The 23,801-nt window shown below is 36.5% G+C and overlaps 1 protein-coding gene across 5 annotated transcripts in view; it reads right to left on the bottom strand.

The window, feature by feature from the left end:
* dab2ipb (DAB2 interacting protein b) overlaps positions 1 to 23,801 on the bottom strand; it is a 118,805-nt gene that overhangs the window by 43,868 nt on the left and 51,136 nt on the right. For 4 of the 5 annotated variants that reach the window (XM_055199608.2, XM_055199605.2, XM_055199609.2 and 1 more), the window contains 3 exons: positions 6,906 to 7,059; positions 5,060 to 5,158; positions 929 to 1,483 (listed from right to left, as the gene is read on the bottom strand). In XM_055199608.2, the coding sequence (XP_055055583.2) occupies positions 929 to 1,483; positions 5,060 to 5,158; positions 6,906 to 7,059 (808 nt within the window). Of the gene's footprint in view, positions 1 to 928; positions 1,484 to 5,059; positions 5,159 to 6,905; positions 7,060 to 17,303; positions 17,457 to 23,801 lie in introns of those variants that run through there. The other variant, XM_055199610.2, reaches the window with a different exon arrangement.

Raw genomic sequence — 23,801 nt, 5'->3', positions numbered from 1 at the left:
CTTGGAGTTGATGTGTACCGGTGGTTAAAGGTCTGGGCGTGTAACCAAAAGTCACAATGGATGCAGAATTGAACCCCGTAAGGGGTGATCCATAAACTGAAACAAGGCAAACAATGTGCCCTTAAAGGAAAACACCATGTTCTTACCTAAAGTTAGACAAAATAATACATACCAATCTTTTTTAATGCGTGCACTTTTAATCTTTGTACAGCGTTTCGTAAATGTGTTAGCATTTAGCCTAGCCCCATTCTATGGCTCCAAACTAAAGTTTTATTTTGTGCCACCATACTTACTCGTGTAACTACTCATATAACAGTTTTTAAATATGGAAAACATGTAAGTGTTTGGTGGCTTATAAATTCATCCCTGTTTGGAGCCATAGGAATGAATGGGGCTAGGCTAAATGCTAACACATTCACAAGGCGCTGTACAAAGATTAAAAGTGCACACATTGAAAAAAGATAGGTATGTATTAATTTGTCTAAGTTGAGGTAAGAATAGTAAAATATTGCAAAACGGTGGTGTTTTCCTTTAAACAAGACATATAGAGCAAGGTCACTCCAGTACAGTATCTCTTCTGTATAAAAGCATCTATTCTCTTATAATATAATACAATATTATACAGGATATTACATATAATTATCAATAACATTATTTAATTGTCCTTTATTAAAATGTTTCACTTGTAATTGTACGTTGCCAATTTCTAATTATTGTAATAGTTTGCCAAAAAAATGGGAGTCTGAGGAAACATGTACTGCTAAAAAAGTCAAACTTGTTAAAAGCATATGCCAAATGAAGTCACCTTTCCTATTTATGTTTAACACAGCAAAGTCTTTACAAATACCCCCTCACAACATTCCTGCATCCCTGGTTGGAACTCACTGTACCATACTAAATGACCAAACCAAGCAGACTTTTACATTACCTTTGCTTTCCCGGTACTCTGCAGGATATGCACTAAAGCGCAGGCCATTTCCTCTTTGTTCTTGACACTGATGGCGGGCTCCAGCACAGAGCACAGCAGCATGTAGTTGTTGGTTGTGTACTCGGCAAACTCTTTATAGAGTTCCATAGGCAGGATGTTCATGCTCTGATATCGTGCTTTGATGCGGATCATGGGTCCTGGTGCTTTTCCTTTACCCGGATTGGGCTGGCTTACCGGGTACCATTTTTCAACCAGCTGCCTGCTTGTGACGCCGACCACCGGAATGCTCACCAATCCCACGTAGTTATTTTTGTCCTTTTTCTTTTTTTTGTCTGAATCCCTATACAGGTGCACGGTGATGTTTTGGACGGCAGGGAGGTTATTGAACTCAAAATGTTCACCCCAAAACACATTATCTGTCTTGAGTTTGCATGTCGTACGGGCGTACAGGCCGTCGTCCAGGCAGAGTTCGCAGAAGTACTTTTTCTTGGCCGGAAGGTCCTTCGATTCGATGATCCAAAGCCGGAGTGTGTTCTCTACCCGTCTGCTGTTGTCCTGGAGACGAAAAGCACAGTGAGGTCAGCGGACTCAGGGGATAGGATGCCATAGCAGTAAAAGATGATTATCGTGGGAGCGTGACATCTAACAGGGTCAGTGATTTAGAGATGGTGAGCTATTCAATTCAGTGATTAAATACTCTCTGTTTCAGATCACCCATCCTTGGCTAGAAATTAAAAGGCCCTTTATTTTAGATCGCTTTCCCATAAAGATAGCAGGGAGGTGCTGTAAATATACCATGACATCATTGAGCAGTTAATGTCGACTCCTATCTTTTTTTTATAGAAAATTGAGTCTTTCCAGTGTGAAGTCATGTGGTTTAATATAAGTAAGAGGGACGGAAATAAAATTGACCTGTAATATGCTACAGTTTGTGTTGGACTTATAATATAGGTTAATTTATAGAAATCCCTCTGTCCTTTTATAACTTAAAAGGCAATGGAGGATAAGATCAGAATGTCATCGTTATTTCTGAGGCCACAGAGCATTTGTGAATCGCTGAACTGAATAGACTTAAACGTATCTGATGAACTGCTCTATAACAGTAGTTGTTTATTCACATACATACTTAGTATGTGCAAAAGTCTTAGGCCACCATGCATGCAATGTTATAGTTATCATATATAATTCTTTCTCAGTCTCTTTATTAGAATACATCCAGAAAATACAGGAAATGTGTATGTAGTATTAAAACCTGTATAAAAATGTAAACTGAAGTGTCAAGTTTTTAGGGTAAACTCTCTTCCACTTGAGCAATAGCAGGAAACTGCAGGATCTCTTAAACCTAAATCAAATTAAACCCTAATTTCTAATTTTAAAGAATTTAGTCTTTTTATATAATTCTGCTTAAAAACGCTCAAGATGTGTTTAGTGCCAAGAGAGGTCACACTAAAGACCAACGATCCCCAAAGAAGACATTTAGTCCTGAAAATTTCCTGTTTTTCTGTTTGTATCTTAATAAAAAAGATTGAAAAATAAATATGGATGGATATTAAAACTTCTAAAACAACAAATTTGGTGGTGGTAGCCTAAGACTTTTGCACAGAACTGTATATATCAGTGATTATTCAGTATTCACATTTACTTAATTAGGCGGTAAAACTACTATTTCAAACATATTGGTTTAGTTTATTCCTTTAAAAACAGAATTTTATGCATCCAATCTCAATGAACAAAAAAGCTATGTAGAAAACCACATTTTAGCACATAAATATTAATTTGTATATAGACGGTTTCATCGGGCGCACGTGATACATGTCTGGATCCGAACCTTACTTCCGGTTTCGTTTTTTTAAATGGTCTGACTAGTTGCTAAACTGATCTCTTGAACAAATGCGTCGTCGAAAATAACAAATGTATTGGTTTCCTAGGTAATCTGTGTTTTTTTTTTTTGCTTGTTATATAAATAAACTACGTTTAAAGAACTTTGTTGTTATTTATTCTTAGCGGAGTTTACCGGAAGTTACGTGCGGACCGCGACAGCCGCTAGTTTATGTTGTTACTGCTGAAACGGTCTATAGTTTAATTTATGAACACTCCTGACATATAAGCCCTATTACAAAATTCAAATGTTCACATTTTTGTGTGCATCAGATAGTAAACAAAATATTAATGCATGCTTATCGAACTATTAATTTTGCAGAGCAGTCACAAGAAATCACATAACTATAGTCACGTAATTTTTTTATTCTTTTTCATGATACTCTCACGAATTTCTGAGTTTTTTCGTGATCGTATCACGAATTTCTGTTTGTGTCATTGTCACGTATTGGTTACTCAACTGTTTTGTCCTATTTTCTTACCATTTTTGCTTCGAGGGTTAGATTTACATAAAATGACATCCTTACCCAAACCCAACTCTAACCCTAACGCCAGGCGACAATGTTTTAAAATGTAAAAATTATTTTTAAAAAATCTGAAAAAATAGTAAACCACTACTTAAATTGACATCCTAATGCAACCACCAAATCTAACCCTAAATCGAAGCGAAAATGGTTTAAAAATAGGAAAAAGCAGTTGAGGAACCAATACGTGACAATGACACATAAACAGAAATTTGTGATACGATCACAAAAAAGCAGTATCACGAAAAATAATCAAAAAATTACGTGACTATAAGTACATCCTTTTGTGAGACTGGGTAGCAATTTTGACACACAAGCTACCCAAATGTTATGCAAAATCAGGTGCAATGCATCTAATTTGTCGGACAAAGTCTTCATGAATGCTTTTTGTGATATGCTTCTACAATATACATCTGGTTTATTGCTGAAAATCCATCTTGTTGAGCAAGTCCAGATCAAAAATTCCCAGTACAGTGCGCAGTCAAGATCGAGACAAAGCTCAGTTATGCTAATTTGAAAACCACGCCCAACGGGGGGGGGGGGGGGGGAACAATCCAACCGCCTCCTTTCACACAGTATTGCGAGAGGCTGCCTCCTTGTCATTTCTGGCTTATAAAAACAGAATAATGCCTAAAAGCTGCTGTGTGACAGAGTGTACAGCTAACAAGCCCCCGAAAAAACCCTGAAATATATTTTTATAAGCTGTCAACCTCAAAAAACAAGTTTTTAAAGACACAAAAAGTGGATCACCGATTACGTTTTCCTCCAGTAGGCGTAGTTCTAATAATAGTAGTACTATGAAAAGTTGCCTGTGTCCACTTTTGTATCTTTAAATGCTTGTTTTTTGGGGTCGACAGCTTATTTCTGTTTTTTTTTTTTGGCTTGTTAGTGGTACATCCTGTCACACGACAGCTTTTAGGCATTATTCTGTTTTGTGTTATAAGGTTATGACGCGTTGCACTCTGTCTCTATGCTTCAAAAACGATCTTCAGAAACTTATGGGTGACATCACAGATACTACGTCCATCATTTTTTCCATTCTATGGTACGGATTCATACCAGTGCTTTGGTGCTGGTAGATATTCCCACACTAATAAACATCAGCTAAAGCGACTGACGTTACAAAAGCAGATATTGAGGTGCTTCGTTGCGAGCCCTCATCACAGATAATGAACTAATTAGGCAAACAGAAATAAGCCTCTGTTGCATCAGCTAATTCTTGAACTATCATCTTCACACTGCTACAGAATCAACATCTGTCAGGAAGCATCATCTGTTTACAGCTAAGCTTTCTAAAGCATGTCTGTGGCGCTCACCTCACAAACCCACCGAGTAATTAAAATGTACGACCGAACGCCGGGGAGACATTAAGCGCATCTCTAGGCAAGCTGTTACGAAAGCAAATATAACTTGAAGCTTGTGCTTGATTTTTTCCATCTAATTAATCATTAATTTGCTTAATCATTTATTGGTGAAATGAGCTGTTGTTATTTCGGTCGTGCTCTAAGCACCCATATGTTTTGAAGTTTGGAGTCTCAGCTGTGCTTATATCAAAGAGGGAAAATTTGAGTAGGAGAAACATGCCCTAAATTTCATCACTCCTACGGATACAGAAACATTTTTGATTATGTGCCTGTTTCGCATCAAATTGCATTTCTTTAGTAATTAATCAGAGGATATTAGCTCATGCGGGTATATACTAGGCTTTTTTCTTCAAAGTCAAGCTTACCTTATTAGGGTGGATAGCTCGCCGCAGATTTTCCATCCATTTGTCTCTCTCTGCGGCCGAACGACAAGAAAAACACTTGCTACCTGTGGAGGTGCTCACCTGGAGAAAAAGCCAATAAATGTCAGTGTACTGCAGGAGGCGTCTGAATTGCTTTTAATGGAAGTGAATCGCAAAATATTTCAACTGCTATGCATCACTGTATGTACTGTAATCTCATATTTTTGGTAATTGTTATGGGGCAAAACAAACAAAAAAAACACAAAGTAGGACTTTGAATTCTCCAACAGATACATTTTTATGTTACATTGTTTTGTATTGCATTGTTTTATATTATATAATAAGCAAAATAGTATTACTCGAATGTAGGGCTGCACGATTTGGGTAATTTTTCCCATTGCGGTTATTCATGCTAATATTGCGATGTGCGATTGCGATTATAATAAATGGTATCATGAGTCAACTTGATGGGTTTTAAGGAAAATCCACACACAGTTTAGTGATAATGCTAAAATGTGTATTTGTAAAACTAGAAATGTTTTCGTATTGCCACGTGATGTAGCAACTGCTTAGTGTCAGTAATCCTAAATCCAAAATACTGCCATACAACAGACGTAGAGGTTTTTTTTAGCTACCAGATCACTGTCAACCTCTCCATCCATCTTCGCTCTGGTATCTCCGCGCTGCGCACACACAAGTGACGACGCACACCACACACGTGCATGCCACACATGCACTGCCTTTTTTGTTTGTTTTTCTTTCTTTTTTTAAACAGAAAGAAAAATCATCAAACTGTTATCAGAAAGTTGGTGTTAACAAGTCCACACATGGATTTATTTAATATAATTGCAACATTTTGCTGTCATATAATTGCACAGGCTGACATTGCGATTGCGATGCGATTAATTGTGCAGCACTACTCGAATGTGTGATTCTCGTGAAATTAGACTTATTAGGTGTCATGAAACATTTGGTAAAAAATGTAAATGCAAAGTAAGAGTCAAAATAAGAAGCATACAGTTACAAACATCTCTTCATGTACTATTTTGCACATGATTTTAAATAACATCATGAAAACCAATTTTGTTGTTATTTCTACATTTAAGGGGAAATTTTTCATTACCGCAACGTGTCTATGACTGGATTTGGGTTTTTTGACATGAAAATATTTATAATTAAAAAATCTAAAAAATTAAAAGCTTCAGTGCATGTTATACTATATACATTTACAGTAAAGAAACATGTGGTATTTGGTGATCATTGGTAAATGTAGAGAAAATAATAAGGAATATAAATGTGTCCAATACCAATTTTCTCATCCTCCGCAACAATTTTTAATCATTGTTTAAGCCCTCAAGAAACTATCATTAAAAAAAATAGTTGTAAGGGACATAATTGACTGTGACACTCAAGATGGCTACCATGTAAGCAGTTTTTATTTTTTCTCTCCAGATAAAAGTTGAAATTTTGTTTGTCATAGTACGAGTCAACTTTTTACTTCTCATTACCGAAACATGAGTTTGTAAAACCATATATTTAATGTTATATCATGTTGCGGTTATGATAATTTTTGATAATGATAATCTAAAAAATGTAAATAATTCTATAGGAAATATTTTTTAAATCCTCTAAAAATAATGGTTATAGCAAGTTCAGACCTTAATCTTATAAGTGCAAAAAAAAAATTGGCTTCAAGAGCTTTTTAAAAATTTTGATGCTGGACACCTTCTAAATCTGGATTTCGTGAAAATCGCACAAATGCATGCACTCCAGTTAAGAGTTTCCTTAGTAACGTATTTTGTCTCCATCATGTTGTACTGTATGTTTGTTTATGTGCGTGTCTGTGTACCTCAAAGCAGTAATCCTGCCCGAGGATGGAGCTGTGCACTGGTTTAATGATGACCTCCTCCTCCATGCTGAGGTCCAGAGCTTCTACTGCACTGCTGGGACTGAGCAAAGACTCGTGAGAGCGTGACTCCTTCAGCCTGGGCATCAGATGAGACCTGAGACACAAAAAACAACAAATGGTCACACATACCATACACACTCAAGTTATTTCAATGCACACCTATACGAGTATTCATACACAGTAAGTACTGAACATTACTATCACTTATCAATGAAAGCGTTATGAATTTATGAAAACTCCCTGGAAAGCAGATAGTTGCTGGTGTAATATGAGGACACACTTTCTGGTTTCTAGAGAGCTTCAGATATGCTGAGACAACAGAGGCTGTAGGCGCATTAAACAAAAATAAAGTGCACAGCAGGATCTCTAGGGTCAGAATATAATATACTTTAATATACAATATACTCTATAATGACAAAAGCAATAACCGGATGCCTTCCTAACTTGGTAAGTCTTTGAATGTAGAGGTCAGGCACCAACCAATTTCACAATTTTATATAACCAAGCATAAAAATATTGCGGACATTGTACATAGACTTTATCATGTAATGTTTGTGCCTATACTCTATTTAATGCACATAGTGACTGATTCCTTGTTAATACACATATGAATGAATTGTTCATGTACATGTATGCGTTGGATAATCATCTGTTTACATGCACTAATCACTATAGGTGTCATTAACTTAGCCATCGGTTAATATTACAGAAACGCACAGAAACTGATAAGCGCTACTGACAAGATAATAAGTGACTTCTTCAAACAGCTAATTATCTCCTAATAATCTCAAATGGAGTTTGGAAAATCACTGCTATGCATTTCAGTATGAGTTAAGTTACAAAGATGAAAAGCAAGAGGTAATGCATAAGAACATAAATGACCGTGTGAAGAATAAAGCCATTTCAAATGCCAATAGCAGTCTTGTCACATCAATTCAACACGTTCTGCATCCATAATAAACAGTGATGGGGAGACAGCAAGCGTATCATTGGAAAATCCAACATGTTTACAAGCTGTAATTAAAGTGGGAGATCTCATCTGGGATGATCTGTGTTGGTTTGTACCGATGTTAATTAGTGTTTGCTGCACAGCAGATCTGATCTGGGAACAGTTCCACTACTAAGTCACATGCGAAAAGGTTAGAAAGTTCACCTTCAGATCTTCAGTCGCATGTAGACATGATATTAAATGTGCAAATGTAAAAACGTCCATCTTGGAAGCATTTGAGACGCACCTCAGGAGGAAACATACCGTATGTAAGCAAGGGAATAGGGCACATGAATCGGGAATAGGACACATGAATAGAGAAAATCACGCAAAAATTGCTTATAGCATTGGAAAATCGATGGATATATGTGACCATGTGTATGAAAAGTGCATGCACAATATAACAGCAGTTTGCTCAGTAAAAACAGTAAATGGGGTGAGCAAATTTTCAAAGTACGGTACTTACCGTAACCAGACACTGAGAATGATGCAGGATATAAACTGTATTAATCTACTTCATATAAATCCATTATGTTCCAGAGAGAAAAATAAATCTGCTATGCTTTATCTCCTTAAAATAAATTATCCACTGTTGTCTATAACCCTGAATATTTTATATACTTCCCTTCCCCCTCTGTTGTTTTTGTTACCTTGTTTCTACCAGTCTCTCTCTCTCTCTCTCTCTCTCTCTCTCTCTCTCTCTCCCTCTCTCTCTCAAAGATCTTTAGCATATACCCATGAGACAAGCCTTGTCTCCTAACCACTGAAGCTTCAGAGAGCGAAATGTGTGTGTACCAACCAAACTGGTTAATATCTGATTGGCTGAGGTGAACTAAAACGGTTTATTTCTGATTGGTTGTGGCGAAGCAGAGGAGTGGAAGAGCAATTGGAGCAAAGGGACTTGTGGGATTGATCCATGCTTGATGCCCCATATGAGAGATGCAGTAGCAAGCTAGTGCTCGAAATGACAGGTTGAGTTTCCAGAATAGGGAAAAACCAACGTCAGTTTTCTTGACCGGCAGAACTTTGACAAGATGACACTGAAGGGAAGAATTGGGAATAGCTGTCAAGAACAAGCTTGAGCAAAGGAACGTTATGAAGGGAGAGGAAAAACTAACATGAAACAGTGAACGTGTTAGGGAGAGGTTCATCTGAGCAATTGTCAATCACTTAGTTACTGGATATGAAATTAGATCAAAAGAATGTTCTCTTTAGCTTTCAAGAGATTAGATTAAAAGTGAAAGTTTTCTTAAGAAGAACTTTATCAAGTTCATAAAGATTTATTCTTGTTCTTTCATAAAGCTCTTACTTGGCCAGCAAGTTTGAGAGGAGCTGAATCGCCATGGAAACAAAGAGAGAATAAATAGTCCACTGCTTTCCATGAGTTTCTCCAAAGCCCCTTTTTCTTCTCAAGGGAACGTCCAAAGAAATATCAGTGTGCTATTTGACCTTTCTGTGCAACATGAGATAATGATTCAACCATTATTGACCCATGCACATGAAGGTCTATGCAAATTACGTAGAACTACAGGACTTACAAAATAGGCTATTTGATGAAAAATCGATACTCCTCTGTAACTTCCTGTTGTTTCCCATTACCCGTTCCCCTGACCACAAAAGTAAAAGGTAGACTAGGCGCCATATTAAATTTCATGCAAATGAAAATAAGGCTGTAAGGGACAGAAATGGAGATCTTTGGTATTAAACAAATGAAGAGCTCAGATACAAAAGCAGCTAAATGTCACCTCCATCAAAAATGAGCTAATCACATTAACTGAATGCTCTCGACACATACTATACGTTCATCAAATACTTTCGCATCAAATCTGCCTTATTCCGCCATTAGGCCATCCAGAAATAGAGTTTTGAAATCATGCAAGACGCACTTGGCAGGTTTTGCATCTGTGCTCTTCAAATGTCTTTTGTTGCAAAACCCTCTAAGTACTTGAAAAAATCTCCACTTCTAAAAATAGTCTCCAGTCAGACTTTACTGTCCTCTCTGAATAAAGGTAAAGGGCTCAAAAATTTGGTCAATATCCTTATATATTTGGTAAACCTCCTTTAAAGGTGCAGTGTGTAAATTTTAGCGGCATCTAGTGGTGAGGTTGCGAATTGCAACCAACGGCATAGTCCACTGCTCACCCCTTGCTTTTGAAACGCATAGAGAAGCTACAGTAGCCGCCACCGGACAAACATGCCATCGTCAGAGACAACTTAGTAAAAAAAATTGTCCATTAAGGTCTTCTGTAGGATAATGGCGGCACAAAATGGCGACTTCCATGTAAGGGGACCCTCGGTGTATGTAGATAAAAACATCTCATTATAAGGTAATAAACACATAACGGTTCATTATGAAAGGTCTTTATACACCACTGATAATATATAATATAGCATTTCTGTCAAAAGATCCTTCAAAAATTTACACACTGCACCTTTAAATGGGTAAAAAAATGGGTAAAATTTAGTTTTGCGTGCGCACGTGAAACTATTGCGTGCGCACATGAAACTATTGCGTGCGCACGTGAAACTATTGCGTGCGCATGTGAAACTACTGCAATTAGTAAAAAAATTATGCACATGAAGGTTTCGCGTGAACACATAAAAAGTTTCACGTGAGCACATGAAACTTAACTTTAGATTTTTTTTACTCCAATGTCACCTTAGGGGCTCGGTACATCTGTGCACTAAGAGGACTTTGCTGAAAAAATGGCATGGCGTTTACCAAATTCTGCCAACAAAAATATTAGTAATGCGGGTTTAGTTAAATCATGTCTGCATGCATGTGTGCAATACATGAAATCTTAATCTTAAATCGTACTTTATAAGGACACCCAAAAATAAGCAGTTTCCAGTGGGCAAATCAGAGCTCAAAGAAAGGTGCATTCTGGAAATTACAGGTGAGGCCAAGCAAGAAAAAGGACTTGTTCAGACAACGCAGAGGTGTACCCTTGAAGGAATGTGTGTGTGTTTTCTTGTAGCTGTGTCTGATTAAAAACCATTTCGAGTGAAAACTATAAAGCATATGTACGCAGTACCCAAACACATGCAAACACACTTACCTACCCACCCGTCGCGTGTCTCTAGAAGGTTAACCGCCACATCGGTCTAGCAGAACGAGTGTTAATGTCAGCATTGAAGGCGATGAACGACACAGTATGAATGATAATACATTCCCACCAACTGCATTCACGGCGTGTGTCAAAGAAAGACTGTATTTTAGCCTGTTAGTATAATGTTAATGTGCTCGCCGATGCGGTGTGCATGGGTAATGGCATGTGCTACAAGCTCTTTCATGTCAGTGCATTTCCAAGCAAGGATAGTGAGCATGTTTGTGTATGTGTGTGAATTTGGGACGGCGAGGTATTTACATAAATACTGAACTGTGAACAGCACACCCCCAATATATTTACTGACATGCACATTCTGCCTGTTGCAAAGCAACTTATGCATTTGTCCTTGAATCCCAAATGTATGTGCCATGTTTTCCCTCTATTTCTTTTATTTTTTTCAGAACCCTCCCCTGCTTCTCCCCCATGCACACACTTCCAGTCTTCACAGGGCTCTGGATCTGTGTCTCTGGAAATATTTTAGACATTGCACCAGACACTAGTCACACTCCATCCCTCCATTCTGTTCGTCTTTTCCACTCAGACCCATTCTTTTCACTGGAGGACAAAAATAAAGCGATGAAATGAGCCAAACATGCTCCAGTGAGATGCTTGAAAATAAACATGAAAAGACGAGTGCTGTGATGCCATTAGGATGTCAATCTGGCTATGAGATTGCAAGTGGCTCTCTTAAATTCAGTGACGGTGTGAAAGAATAAGAAAGAGGAAAGATGTTTTTGAATGCTCTATAAATCAAGTTTTAAACCGGCACAAGTAGAGAGACATTAACATCCTAAAGCAGGGAATGCAGCTGAAATGGTTGCAAATGCAAAAAATAATGATGTGCAACAATAGCTATGTTTAAAAAAAGGAGGCAGCTGCCATCTAAGACAGAATATAAACTGTCATAAGCTACAAAAATAACCGATTTGGAAGGTTTAGCATAGGAAGCAATAAATAAAGTAATGAGTTACCTTCAGGGCAGGAAAGATAAAATGTCTAAACTTTGGATCAGTTTTCTCATCAGATGCACACCTATGCCTTTAAATGCTGCATATGTGAGCAGCTCAATAGGTTTTTGAACACAACTATTAATATTTGCCATTGCTGACTTATGGTACATACATTTTTTGCATCTTTATGCAATTTCATCAGATTTCATTCAGTTAAATGCGGGGTGCATGATCTCTGAAAGCCAATGTTGACATTTGAAATCACCTAAACAAACACGCCCCTACCCCAATAGAATCTGGACCTTCTTTTGATAGGCCCGCCACACACAAAGCCTACGCAACCCAGTGTTTTGGTTGTCGGCCCGACTCCCTTTTCCAAAGTGTTTTTTAGGGGCTGTCCACACGGAGACGCGTATCACTGTATACGTATAAATTTGTTATCGTATTGCCGTTTCATCCACACGGATCCGGCGTTTTGGGAGACTGAATCTGAAACCGACACCCTTGCGGTTTCGTCTGTACAGCCAATCCGTATATTTTGTGAAGCGAAAACGTCATCACATCACGTGTCGGAAGCGTCACACGTAACAGCAACAACAATAACAGCGGACTACGTGATTGTGTTCGTGCTACAGAAGCTACTAAAGCCTACTAGCTTTGTTACAGCAAAATCTATTGCTTCTGTGCAATTGTGGTGACCAACAAGCGATAATGGACAACACCATACGTTGGTTATGCGCATGCTCAAAGTCTTCTTCTCCGTGTTTAGTGTATATCTGTGGCAGAATTACAGCGCCCCATACTGGTCCGGCATATATACTACACCGCTTTCAGTCTGTTTCAGTGGTTTCGTGTTTACGGATTATTTTTTTAGAGCAAGGAAAAAAAATGATCGGATAGGGAATGCACCGGCTTCGTGTGGACATAGCCTTAATCATGCACCCCCCCTTTAAATAAATCAGTGGAGTTCATTTCAATGCTTTCTATACACATTTACACATCTTTCTTTAGTGTGCCTTCACATGCCAAAATATCAAATACAGCATGACCAGGTAATTTTAATTTCTAAATATTTCATATTAACGGTCAGTGGCTTTTTAGTCATTACTTGAAGGTGTAGACAGCTCCTGTCTTTTCGAATACAGTCTGTGAGTTTCATCTGCAAACCATCCCGGGTAATGTTACAGCATTTCTCTCAGTCAGTCCATGATACATCGCAAAGTACAGAAAGTGCCGACTATCCAATTAAAATCTGCGTCAAAGTCAGGGAGTGAAATATAGCAACCCGTGGCAAAACAACAAACATCTGCTGCAATGAGGTCACCCAGCAATAACAGGCTTAAAAATCAATATGTAACTTTTGATATAAGAAAAAGCTAGAGAGAGAAGCAGACATGCTTAACTTTTGCTGTCATGTTTTTAAAAAAAAAAAAAAAAGATTAATAGCCCATTACAACAGATGGGAATTTGTTGTCATATTACCATTGAGAGTAAAAAAGTTTTGATCAAAAGCCTGACCAGCCTTGTCAGATTGTACTGTAATGAAGTGTACACATATCAGAAGATGAAATTAGACAATTAATCATACAGTATCAGAGACTGTTTGAGATACAACGCTGCTCAGTATACCATACTATACTATACGAACACATAAAACAGCCTCATCTCACAGGAATTCAAACATATTTTACGAGTTGGCTAATTCGTATGAATTTGTACAAAGTGAATAGCACAAAAACGTATGTAACCCTACCTCTAACCCCAAGGTCACAGGGGTAAAAGCATGAACATGTACTAAAACATACAAATGTAGTCGTACGAATTACAAATTGCTCAAGCTTGATCCAACTATGAAGCCTAGTTGATCCTTCACTGAAGGCAGGTTTAGACAGATCTGTGTCAAGAAAATCCACTAAGACCCATCTCTAATTTAAAGTATGTTAGTGAAGTTTCTTGAAGTAGTCTTGAATTTAAAAAGGTTCAGCAGAACATGAAATATGTTTAAAAAAAATAACGTGTGTGTTTTTAACCCAAGCCCATTTCCATCCATCAATAAATGCTTCATCTCTTCCCTTACTGTCACAGTGACCTTAGCAAGAGCAGAACAACCTATTACAAAATACAAGAGTTCACAAAGCAAGCTGACCTTGACCACCAACATGAGAGAAACAGGAGGAGAAAGAAAAACAGGAAGATGTGCTGGGACATGCACACAGGCCACCAAAGGTCTACATACACTGTTTGACACACACAATTCAGCCCTTTTAGAGCGCACATCACAGTCTCTTTTCAAATGCATGGAGAGTGGGTGTGTGGAGCTCACACAGAAAAGAAACGTTAAGGTCACAGACGCGCAAACACATTAAGCGTGGTGGCTGGAAATCAAAATGTCACTTTACAGACACACATACACATCACTGTACGAAGACACATAACTGATGGGCATGTGTGGGTACTGATAACTGTGATAATGCAGTAGTTACTAATACTAACCAGTTAAGCCTATAACACGAATGCATGGATGTATACATAAATACAATATTTTTCAAGTACAGCATTGGACTACGGAGTATAAGTCGCATCAATCAAAAATGTGTCATGAATACAAAAAAACATATATAAGTCACAATGGATTACACGTTGCATTTATTTAGAATTTATTTCACAAAATCCAAGTCGAAGAACAGACATTTAATCTGGAAAGGCAAGTTATTCAATTAAACAATAGCACACAGAACAGCAGGCTGAATAGATGTCCGTACATTAACGTAACATTATCAGTTATTAATCACGATACACAATAGCATACAGAACATACCTGGAAGGCTGAATAGGCTAAATGAAGAGAACAAGCCAATGAGCATCAAGTTCACAGGCTCGTCATTCCACATCACTGAATTCATTGAATTACATAAATACAGGAGCAGCATATAGCGGACTCTAACGGCTGTAGATGGTGTTGTCTCTTGGTTCATATATGTCTAAATTAATTCATACTTACTTACAAGTCGCGCCTGACTATAAGTTGCAGTACCAGCCAAACTATGAAAAAAGTGCGTACCAGAAAAATATGATATGCTGTTTACATTATTATTTACAGCCATAGTTGGAATATAATAGCAAACTTATTCTTTATCATTAAAAAATCATAAAATTTGGACATCTGTAATTTGATTTTTTTAAAGATTATTTTTACTATTAAAAGGATAATTAATAAAACATTTTGTCATTATTTTCTCATCAACATGTATGAATTTTTTTTTTCTGATGAACACAAAATAAGAAATTTTGATAAATGATGTAAACACACAGCTCATTGTATCCACTGACTTTCATAGTAAGAAAATAATATTATGAAAGTATTGTGACAAATGATGAAGAAAATATTTTCATAAATGATGGTAAGCACACAGCTAATTGTAACCATTGACTTATAGTCAATGAAATTCAATGGGTACCGTCAATATCTTCTTCATCATTTATCACAATACTTCCATAATATTTGTTTTCCTGCTATGGAAGTCTATGTTTAAAATCAGCTGTGTGCTTACCATCATTTATCTTCTTTTGTGTTCATCAGAAAAAAATAAATATATACAGGTTTAGAACAGCATAAGGATGAGAAAATGATTAACTGTGAACTATCCCTTTAAATGCACACAATTCTTTTCTTTTTTTCTTTTTTACAAAATTTTACATTCTGATTATCATTCTATCATGTCCAAAAAACGTAACCCTCGTTCCCTGAAGGAGGGAACGGTGACCAACTGAAAGGGAACATATTATTGTCAAAAAAAAATGTACTGAACATATTCATCTAGGAAAAGATGAGCTAAATGTATAACAAGTAACTTCTCTGATTCTGCTTGCCTATAAAGAATGCACGTCACATTTTATTAATTAATCACAAAGTGAATTAATGTAGTATACACTGAAAAAAATGATTCATTGAATTTAATCAATTTTTTTAAGGTAAGTGGTTGCAATCAATTTATTTAAGCTACATTTAAACAAAAGTTTTATATTTTATTTTACGTTACTAATCTTTTTTGTTTAAATGTAGCTTAAATAAATTGATTGCAACCACTTACCTTAAAAAAATTGATTAAATTCAATGAATCATTTTTTTCAGTGTATGATTAATTGATCAGTCTGAAGGTTCAGTGTCATGGCTGCACTCTCATTTCGATAGAGCACGCAGATAAATGTACCTTTGGTGCCTGGGTTTGGCTCTACTCTTGAATGGTCCGCAACTATGAAAAGGTAAGTGTCTCCATAGCAACTAGCCGACAGGTTCAATTTTAGCCCTAAAAAACAGCAGCCCACAATGATCGGAGTGAAGCAGTTGCAATCATCACATTTACTAAAGATGAAAAAGAACATTTGATAATCTAACCCATGTATTTATGTCATCTAATAGGGACATCAATTGTTTTGTGCCACACCTGTACTGTACCTAACTATCTTTCTCTCTCTCTCTGTCCCTGTCTGTGTTATATGTTTACAGCTTGCAAGGATTCATAAAGCAAGGGCTAAATCAGATAAAGGCGCCTTGTGTAACTTTTAGAATGATATGACAGAAATGCAATATAATGTACATAACTATATTTTCAGTGGTGTATAAAGACCTTACAAAATAAACTGTATTGTTTTTATTACTTTAAAATTAGCCATTTTTATCTATACATACACCGCAGGTTTCTGCAGTAGCTCTAAATGGATAAACTTCTACAAAGCGTTGGTTGCAATTCACATAATTCAAATTCAATTAGCTAAAAATATACACACTGGACCTTTAACAGTTGAACATTTACCTCTAAGCTTATGTGAAAGTGCACATTTGTGGAATATACAGAAAAGGACAGCAGTTTCCAAGTTGCAAATTAAACCCCAACGTGTTGATCTTGTATCACCCCGAAGGGGGTTATTTTTGTGATACCAACATTATCCCACTTATTACATGGCCGCATAAATACATAATTGGACACGAAATATTGATTCAAAATATTTTGGCATAAGAAAAGAGACATCAAGTGGTGAAGATGACTCGCAGTACCCAGAAGTAATTCTTGAAATTTTTAATATGATGTATGTGACCTATAAACAGTTTATAAAGCCACACTTCTCTTATTCCTGCTTTATAGTATGTGCTAGAAAAAAAACTAAATACATTCTTTCTTAAAATCCCTCAGAGCTTAAACAATAAAACAGGCAAGCAAAGATAATTATGATCCGGCCATCAAAAGCAAAGTTGAAACGACAATAATAAAGGACGAACAGTGTCACTTACTCTTACAGTGAATGAGAGGCAACTCCGCTCCATCAGTCGACTTCATGAAGTCGAGCAAACCTAATAATGTTTGCGAATTGCTCCGATTTAGATCTGAATTCACACTTCATTGAGTGTTTAGGGAATTCTGTGCAATCTCTGGCCTCCGTACCTCTCCATTAGATAGGAAACTTCCCATGGGATAGCTGATAACACACCTCCTCAGTCACACGCCCCATTTAAACAGATAGCGCTCCCATTAACAGCACTAAACTTAATAGCACTTCAACTTTCTGTTTACTTAATTTTACTCCAGTGCAACATCTCATTTGATCTTCCATTTAGCTGATGCAGATAAAATCTGTTATTAACAGGGAGTTCAGGTTGTTGTCTCCCAACTAATTAAATTGGATAACAATCTTTTAAACTTTATAAACACTTTATCATTGCAGTATGGGCTAATACATGCTAAAATAAAATATATGTAAGCTAAACAATTACATGCTAATGACCTGTATGTAGCCTATATGTGGCAATAACTAAGGCACGTCCACGTGAGCGTGCATGTTTGGACAAGTACATTCTTTCACATACGCTAACCAAACACACAAATGTTATCTTCTGCATTGCACAGTGGACTTCACACACCACGCAAGGGATGTTTATATGATTACAAAATTATAATGCAGTTTATCTTATCACTTTGTACTTCATAAAAAAGTGAAGTGCAGAAAAAGTTAACTATTGCTTCATCCCTACTAAAAAAGACATGCCAGATAAACTAAGATATGCGGAACAAGAGAAAACCAAATAATGTTTAAGGGAGTCATAAGGTCACTCCGACGTCTACTACAGGGCTAGACCCTCAGATAAGCAACCAGAGGAAGTATTTTTACTCTGATCAAGTACATTTTTTAAGTATCTTTACTTGATTAGAGTGTTTTTCTATGGAAATCTTTTCATTCATTCAAAAGCATGGTATCATACATTTTTATTTAACTACATTTAATTCAATTTAATTTAATACTTACATTAATAATTACATTTAAAAAATTATGTAAAACTAAGAAAGTACTAAATTTTTATTGCATTTAAGTATTAAATGTAAAACAACAACTTGTATTTATGAAATGTAGTGTATATTAAAAAAATACGATATTATGCTTTAGAATGCACTATATGTGAAAGTATGCTTTCCAAAGAAAACGCTAATAAAGTAGATATACTTGAAAGATGACTGAAGTAGTAAGTAAAAATACTACACTACTGTCCACCTCTATACTAGTGGTTCTCAAACTGGGGGCCGTGAGATGGTGCCAGGGGGGCCCCAGTTTTATGACATTTTATAAAATATTAATTTATCATGAATTTTGTGTAATTAAACCTAAAAAAAAAATACCAACAGCACTATGTTGTATAATTTAAAGGGGCCATGGCACAATACTTTTTTAAGATGTCAAATAAATCTTTGGTGTCCCCAGAGCACATATGTGAAGTTTTAGCTCAAAATACCATATAGATAATTTGTTATTGCATGTTAAAATTGCCACTTTGTAGGTGTGTGCAAAAATGTGCCGTTTTGGGTGTGTCCTTTAAAATGCAAATACGCTGATAAAATTCAAAACACTGATCACAATGCTGGTGGTTTGTTGCAATGAAAACTCAATTGTGCTTTTCTTTGCACTAAATGGCAGTGCTGTGGTTGGATAGTGCAGATTAAGGGGCGGTATTATTATAATAAGAGCTCCTTATGACATCATAAGGAGAGCCAAATTTCAACTACCTATTTTTTCATTAGCTTGTAGAGAATGGTTTATCAAAATTAAGTTACTGGGTTGATCTTTTTCACATTTTCTAGGTTGATAGAAGCACTGGGGACCCAATCATAGCACTTAAACATGGAAAAAGTCAGATTTTCATGCCATGGCCCCTTTAATATGTTTTGTGTAATTAAAATTGTAAGTTTTAAAACAGTTTTTTGGCATAACATTTCTTTGGGGGGCCGCAAAGGAATGTGCCGTACACAAGGGGGGCCACAAGCTGAAAAAGTTTGAGAACCACTAAGCAACATCATGCATTTGCGCGTATATACTAACAACACATACAGATCTGAACGGAATCTACAATCACCTATAATTACACTGGCCCATAGCCGGTATGCAATATCCCTTGGGGGTTGTTTGGCAAAAAAGGGGATGGGGCGGTGGACAGTGGACAGTGCTCAGGGAGGAGACTGAAGGCGGAGACTGTGTATTTGTGACATCACGATTTTACGGAAGTAAAAAAGAAGCGTTTTACTTCACAGCTACTTCAAGCAGGCTGTGTGCATTTGACTGTTAAATGACTGTTTTGAAATTTATATGGTACTTACATAGCCCCTAGACCTCAGTTATCATGAAAAGCCAAAAAATTATGTGACCTTTAAAATAAATTATTTCAAAATATACTGCATGTCAGATTGCCCTAACATTTTTTCCAGACCTTAAATGACACGGTGCTAAAAACTCACATTTGCACAATTTATTTTAATAGCATTTTGATGGATGAAATTCTGCTCTCATGCAAGCACTTTCCACACGCAGTCTCCTCACACCTAAAATTCCCACTTGGGCCAAATGGACAATTTCACAGTTATATCATGGCAGAGAAACACGGGTGACGGATGCCAGCCTCTCCATATGCATATGAAAAGGAAATAAAGATGCAGTCAGTGCCAAGATAGTAAACATGGAGTGAAGGATGCTGGGAAATTCAACACAATGACAGAGTGAGGTAAGACGTGTCATTCTCAAGAGAAATTGGCTAAATGTGCTAAACAGTAAACAAATTAGCCTTGGCCTGAACAAATCCTCTATGAATAAGGCAATGCCACACAAACGCCTTTGTCTTATCACAAGCAAACAGTCGAGCCCTGGGTGTTTATTGGGCATTCAGTTAAAGGCTAACCAAAGGTTGTTTTGGACTGGGCACTTCCTTGTTTTAAAAATGCATGCAGTATGCAAAAAGCACACACTCATTGACATGCAAAGCTAAATAAAATTAGAAAACATAAATCAATCACAGTGAATACTGCAATAATTCTTAATTATTCACAGAAAAAATACCATTGAATTAAATTAATTTAAAGTTGTTGCTTGATATTTGGTATCATGTGAACAATTTAAATGAGTGTGCATGTAAATATGATGGTACTGTATGGCGTGTCTGATCAAAGGTTCTAAAGAAGCAATTAGTTTCTTTTATCTGAAACATTTTATTTTTAACACTTATCTTCTATAGACCAAAACAAGACATGCACAAACATGCAGCCTTGAATAGGAAACATTCCAGGCAGGTGCTTTCATGCCCGTAAAAAATAAAGAGAAGAAAGAGAGAGAGAAAGAAACAGAGACAGATGTGATGAGGTTGAGGCATGAAGTCTTCACTGACCTTCAACAAGAAGCAGACTTATTCAGAGGACAGAGATGACACAGATGTGTATTTTTATAAATCCTTCTTTTCTATATGAAGATAGACTCCTTTAGATCCCATATACAGAGATCCATAAACTAATACGTCCACAGTGCCTGCTCATTTATTGGTTTGTGTCACTATAATAATACCAGAAAAAATGTGCCATCATACGCCAATGAAACCCATCAAACTGATTAAAAGAGAAAGTAGGAATTGAATAACATGCATCATTTCTCTGTCTTTGTCTCCTCTTTTTCTCAATTCATCATGTGAGTGATTTAAGAATTGCATAACCACAGCAGGCCACCCTGCCCAAGCCAACCCATTAACTGTGCTGTCCATCCATCTATTCAACTCTCTCATCCCCACTCCCCCTCCCTCTTCCATCCATCACCTCTATCTACCCGCCTGAAAAGCAGCTTACCCGCACAGTAACCCAATAGAGAGGATAACATGAGAAGGCATACATCCACTCACACGTGCCTGTACACACGCCTAGGCAGACTGAAAATCTGCATACTGTACAGTACAGCCTGTCGCAGTCAAATACATCTACTCCCTGAGGTGTAAGTGATTGGATTATTGATGAATTGAAGTGAATTTTCAATTGAAGGCTGCCTATTTGTGCCACAGTCTCCTGTAACTGTCCTGTAGAGAAAAGCTTTTCTCAACAACTCACAGCACACACATATTTTATTCATGTGGCCACTTAAAGGGGCAAAACATAATATAAATACAATCTGCTAGTTACTGTCAAAAAAGTATATTGTAGTTGCACTTGTGCGTCTGCAACAAAGCAACGTAATATGGTTGAATTGTGTGCATCTATGAACAAGATTGTGGTTAAATCTGATGTAGCTACAACAAGCTGCTGGTATTCTCCACAAATAGGCACTACCTTTGGTAATCCTATGGATGTTATAAAATGCAATTTAACAAAAATTAACAGTATTAATGTAGATTTAAAAAATACAAATCTTTCACAAAAATATGGTTCTAAATTTTACTAAAAACTTTCCACATTTGGCACATTTTTTTTACTAAAAAATGTGCCAAAACTTTCTTCAGTTAAACAAAGATAAAACTGAAGTAATTGCGTTTGGAAACAAAGATGAAGTTCTCAAGGTGAATGCATACCTTGACGCTAGGGGTCAAACAACTAAAAATCAAGTCAGGAATCTTGGTGTGATTCTGGAGTCTGACCTTAGTTTCAGCAGTCATGTCAAAGCAATAACTAAATCAGCATACTATCATCTCAAAAATATCGCAAGAATTAGATGCTTTGTTTCCAGACAAGACTTAGAGAAACTTGTGCATGCTTTTATCACCAGCAGGGTGGATTATTGTAATGGCCTCCTCACTGGCCTTCCCAAAAAGACCATTAGACAGCTCCAGCTCATTCAGAACGCTGCTGCCAGGATTCTGAGCAGAACCAGAAAATATGAACATATCACACCAGTCCTCAGGTCTCTACACTGGCTACCAGTTACATTTAGGATTGATTTTAAAGTATTATTAATGGTATATAAATCACTCATTGGACTAGGACCTCAATACATTGCTGATATGCTCATTGAATACAAACCTATCAGATCACTCAGATCATTAGGATCACATCAGCTAGAAATACCAAGGGTTCACTCAAAGCAAGGAGAGTCAGCTTTTAGCTATTATGCCAGTCGCAGCTGGAACCAGCTTCCAGAAGAGATCAGATGTGCTCCAACAGTAGCCACATTCAAATCCAGACTCAAAACACATCTGTTTAGCTATGCATTTACTGAATGAGCACTATGCTGCGTCCGAACTGATTGCACTATATTATATATGCACTATTTTAATTATTTTCTATTTCTCTTGTTTTTATTCTTATTTTTAACTGTTTTATACTTTTATTCCTGTTTTATTCTTTTTCACACATTTAAACAGTTTTTATTAAAATCACCTTTATTTTCTTTTAATTGATATTTCAAATTCATGTATCTTTGATTTTTGTTTTCTCATTTCTATGTAAAGCACTTTGAATGACCTTTGTGTATGAAATGTGCTATACAAATAAACTTTGCCTTGCCTTGCCTTGCCTTGCCTAAAATGGTTTATATATACAAAATGTGTGATAAGACACTTCTACTTTATTAAAGAAATTAATATATCCTGGCAAATTGAGTGAAATGAGCAAATTTTCAAAAAATGAGTTGCTTAATTTTATATTTATATCTTTATTAAACAACCTACAAAAGTATGTATGATTTGTTGGACAGCGCTACATCTGTTTGAAGTCAAGGGTAAATTTGAAGAAAACTTGAAAAAAATTAACGTCAGTCCAAGTAAAATGGTTTAGCTGTCTTATCGTTCTTAATAACTCTTAATAACATCAATCTGGTCCTGCACTTTATCTTTCTTAATAAAACTTTTAACATCAAACAACTTCACTGTATTTTCCCAAAACGTCAGATGCACGTTAGCAAGGTGGGGGCATTAGGGGCAGTACCCCCCCCAGATGACACAGCATGCCCCCCTAATCCTATGGTCATACTTATTATTTAAGACAAAAATACTGATGTAAACTTGATAATTTTCATTACGTATGAGCTTGCGCTATTGCTCTCTCTCTCTCTCTCTCGGTCATTGAACGCTCTCTTCAGCAGTATTTAACTGCAGTAAAGGATCGGATTACAACGGTGACTTGGAAAAAAGCATCATCAAAATTTAAACCAGACAATTTAACACATTATTACATTAAACATAATGATATAAAATATAATAATATGAAACAAAGTTATATTTATAATAAAACATCCCTAAAATATTTCCTGCTTTCCTTTCTTAGACTCACCTCATTATTTATTCAAATACAGCCAATGGCAAGTCTCCAGCAGTATTGCCTTTTAATACGTTTATATTTTGTTTTAGATGTCCTGTTTATTAAAATGAAGAGTTTGTTTGTAGTATGGTACATAGTAGATATAGATGATATAAGATGGTTTTTATGGGGTATGCTGTAAGGTTTATATATCACTCGTTATTCCTTCCGCGCAGCTGTGCATTGTAAGCATTGTAAGTCTTAAA

This window comes from Misgurnus anguillicaudatus, chromosome 22 (genome assembly GCF_027580225.2).
Source record: "Misgurnus anguillicaudatus chromosome 22, ASM2758022v2, whole genome shotgun sequence".
Lineage (NCBI taxonomy): Eukaryota > Metazoa > Chordata > Actinopteri > Cypriniformes > Cobitidae > Misgurnus > Misgurnus anguillicaudatus.
The sequence above is the reverse complement of the archived record's forward strand: the minus strand, read 5'-3'. Positions and strand labels throughout refer to the sequence as shown.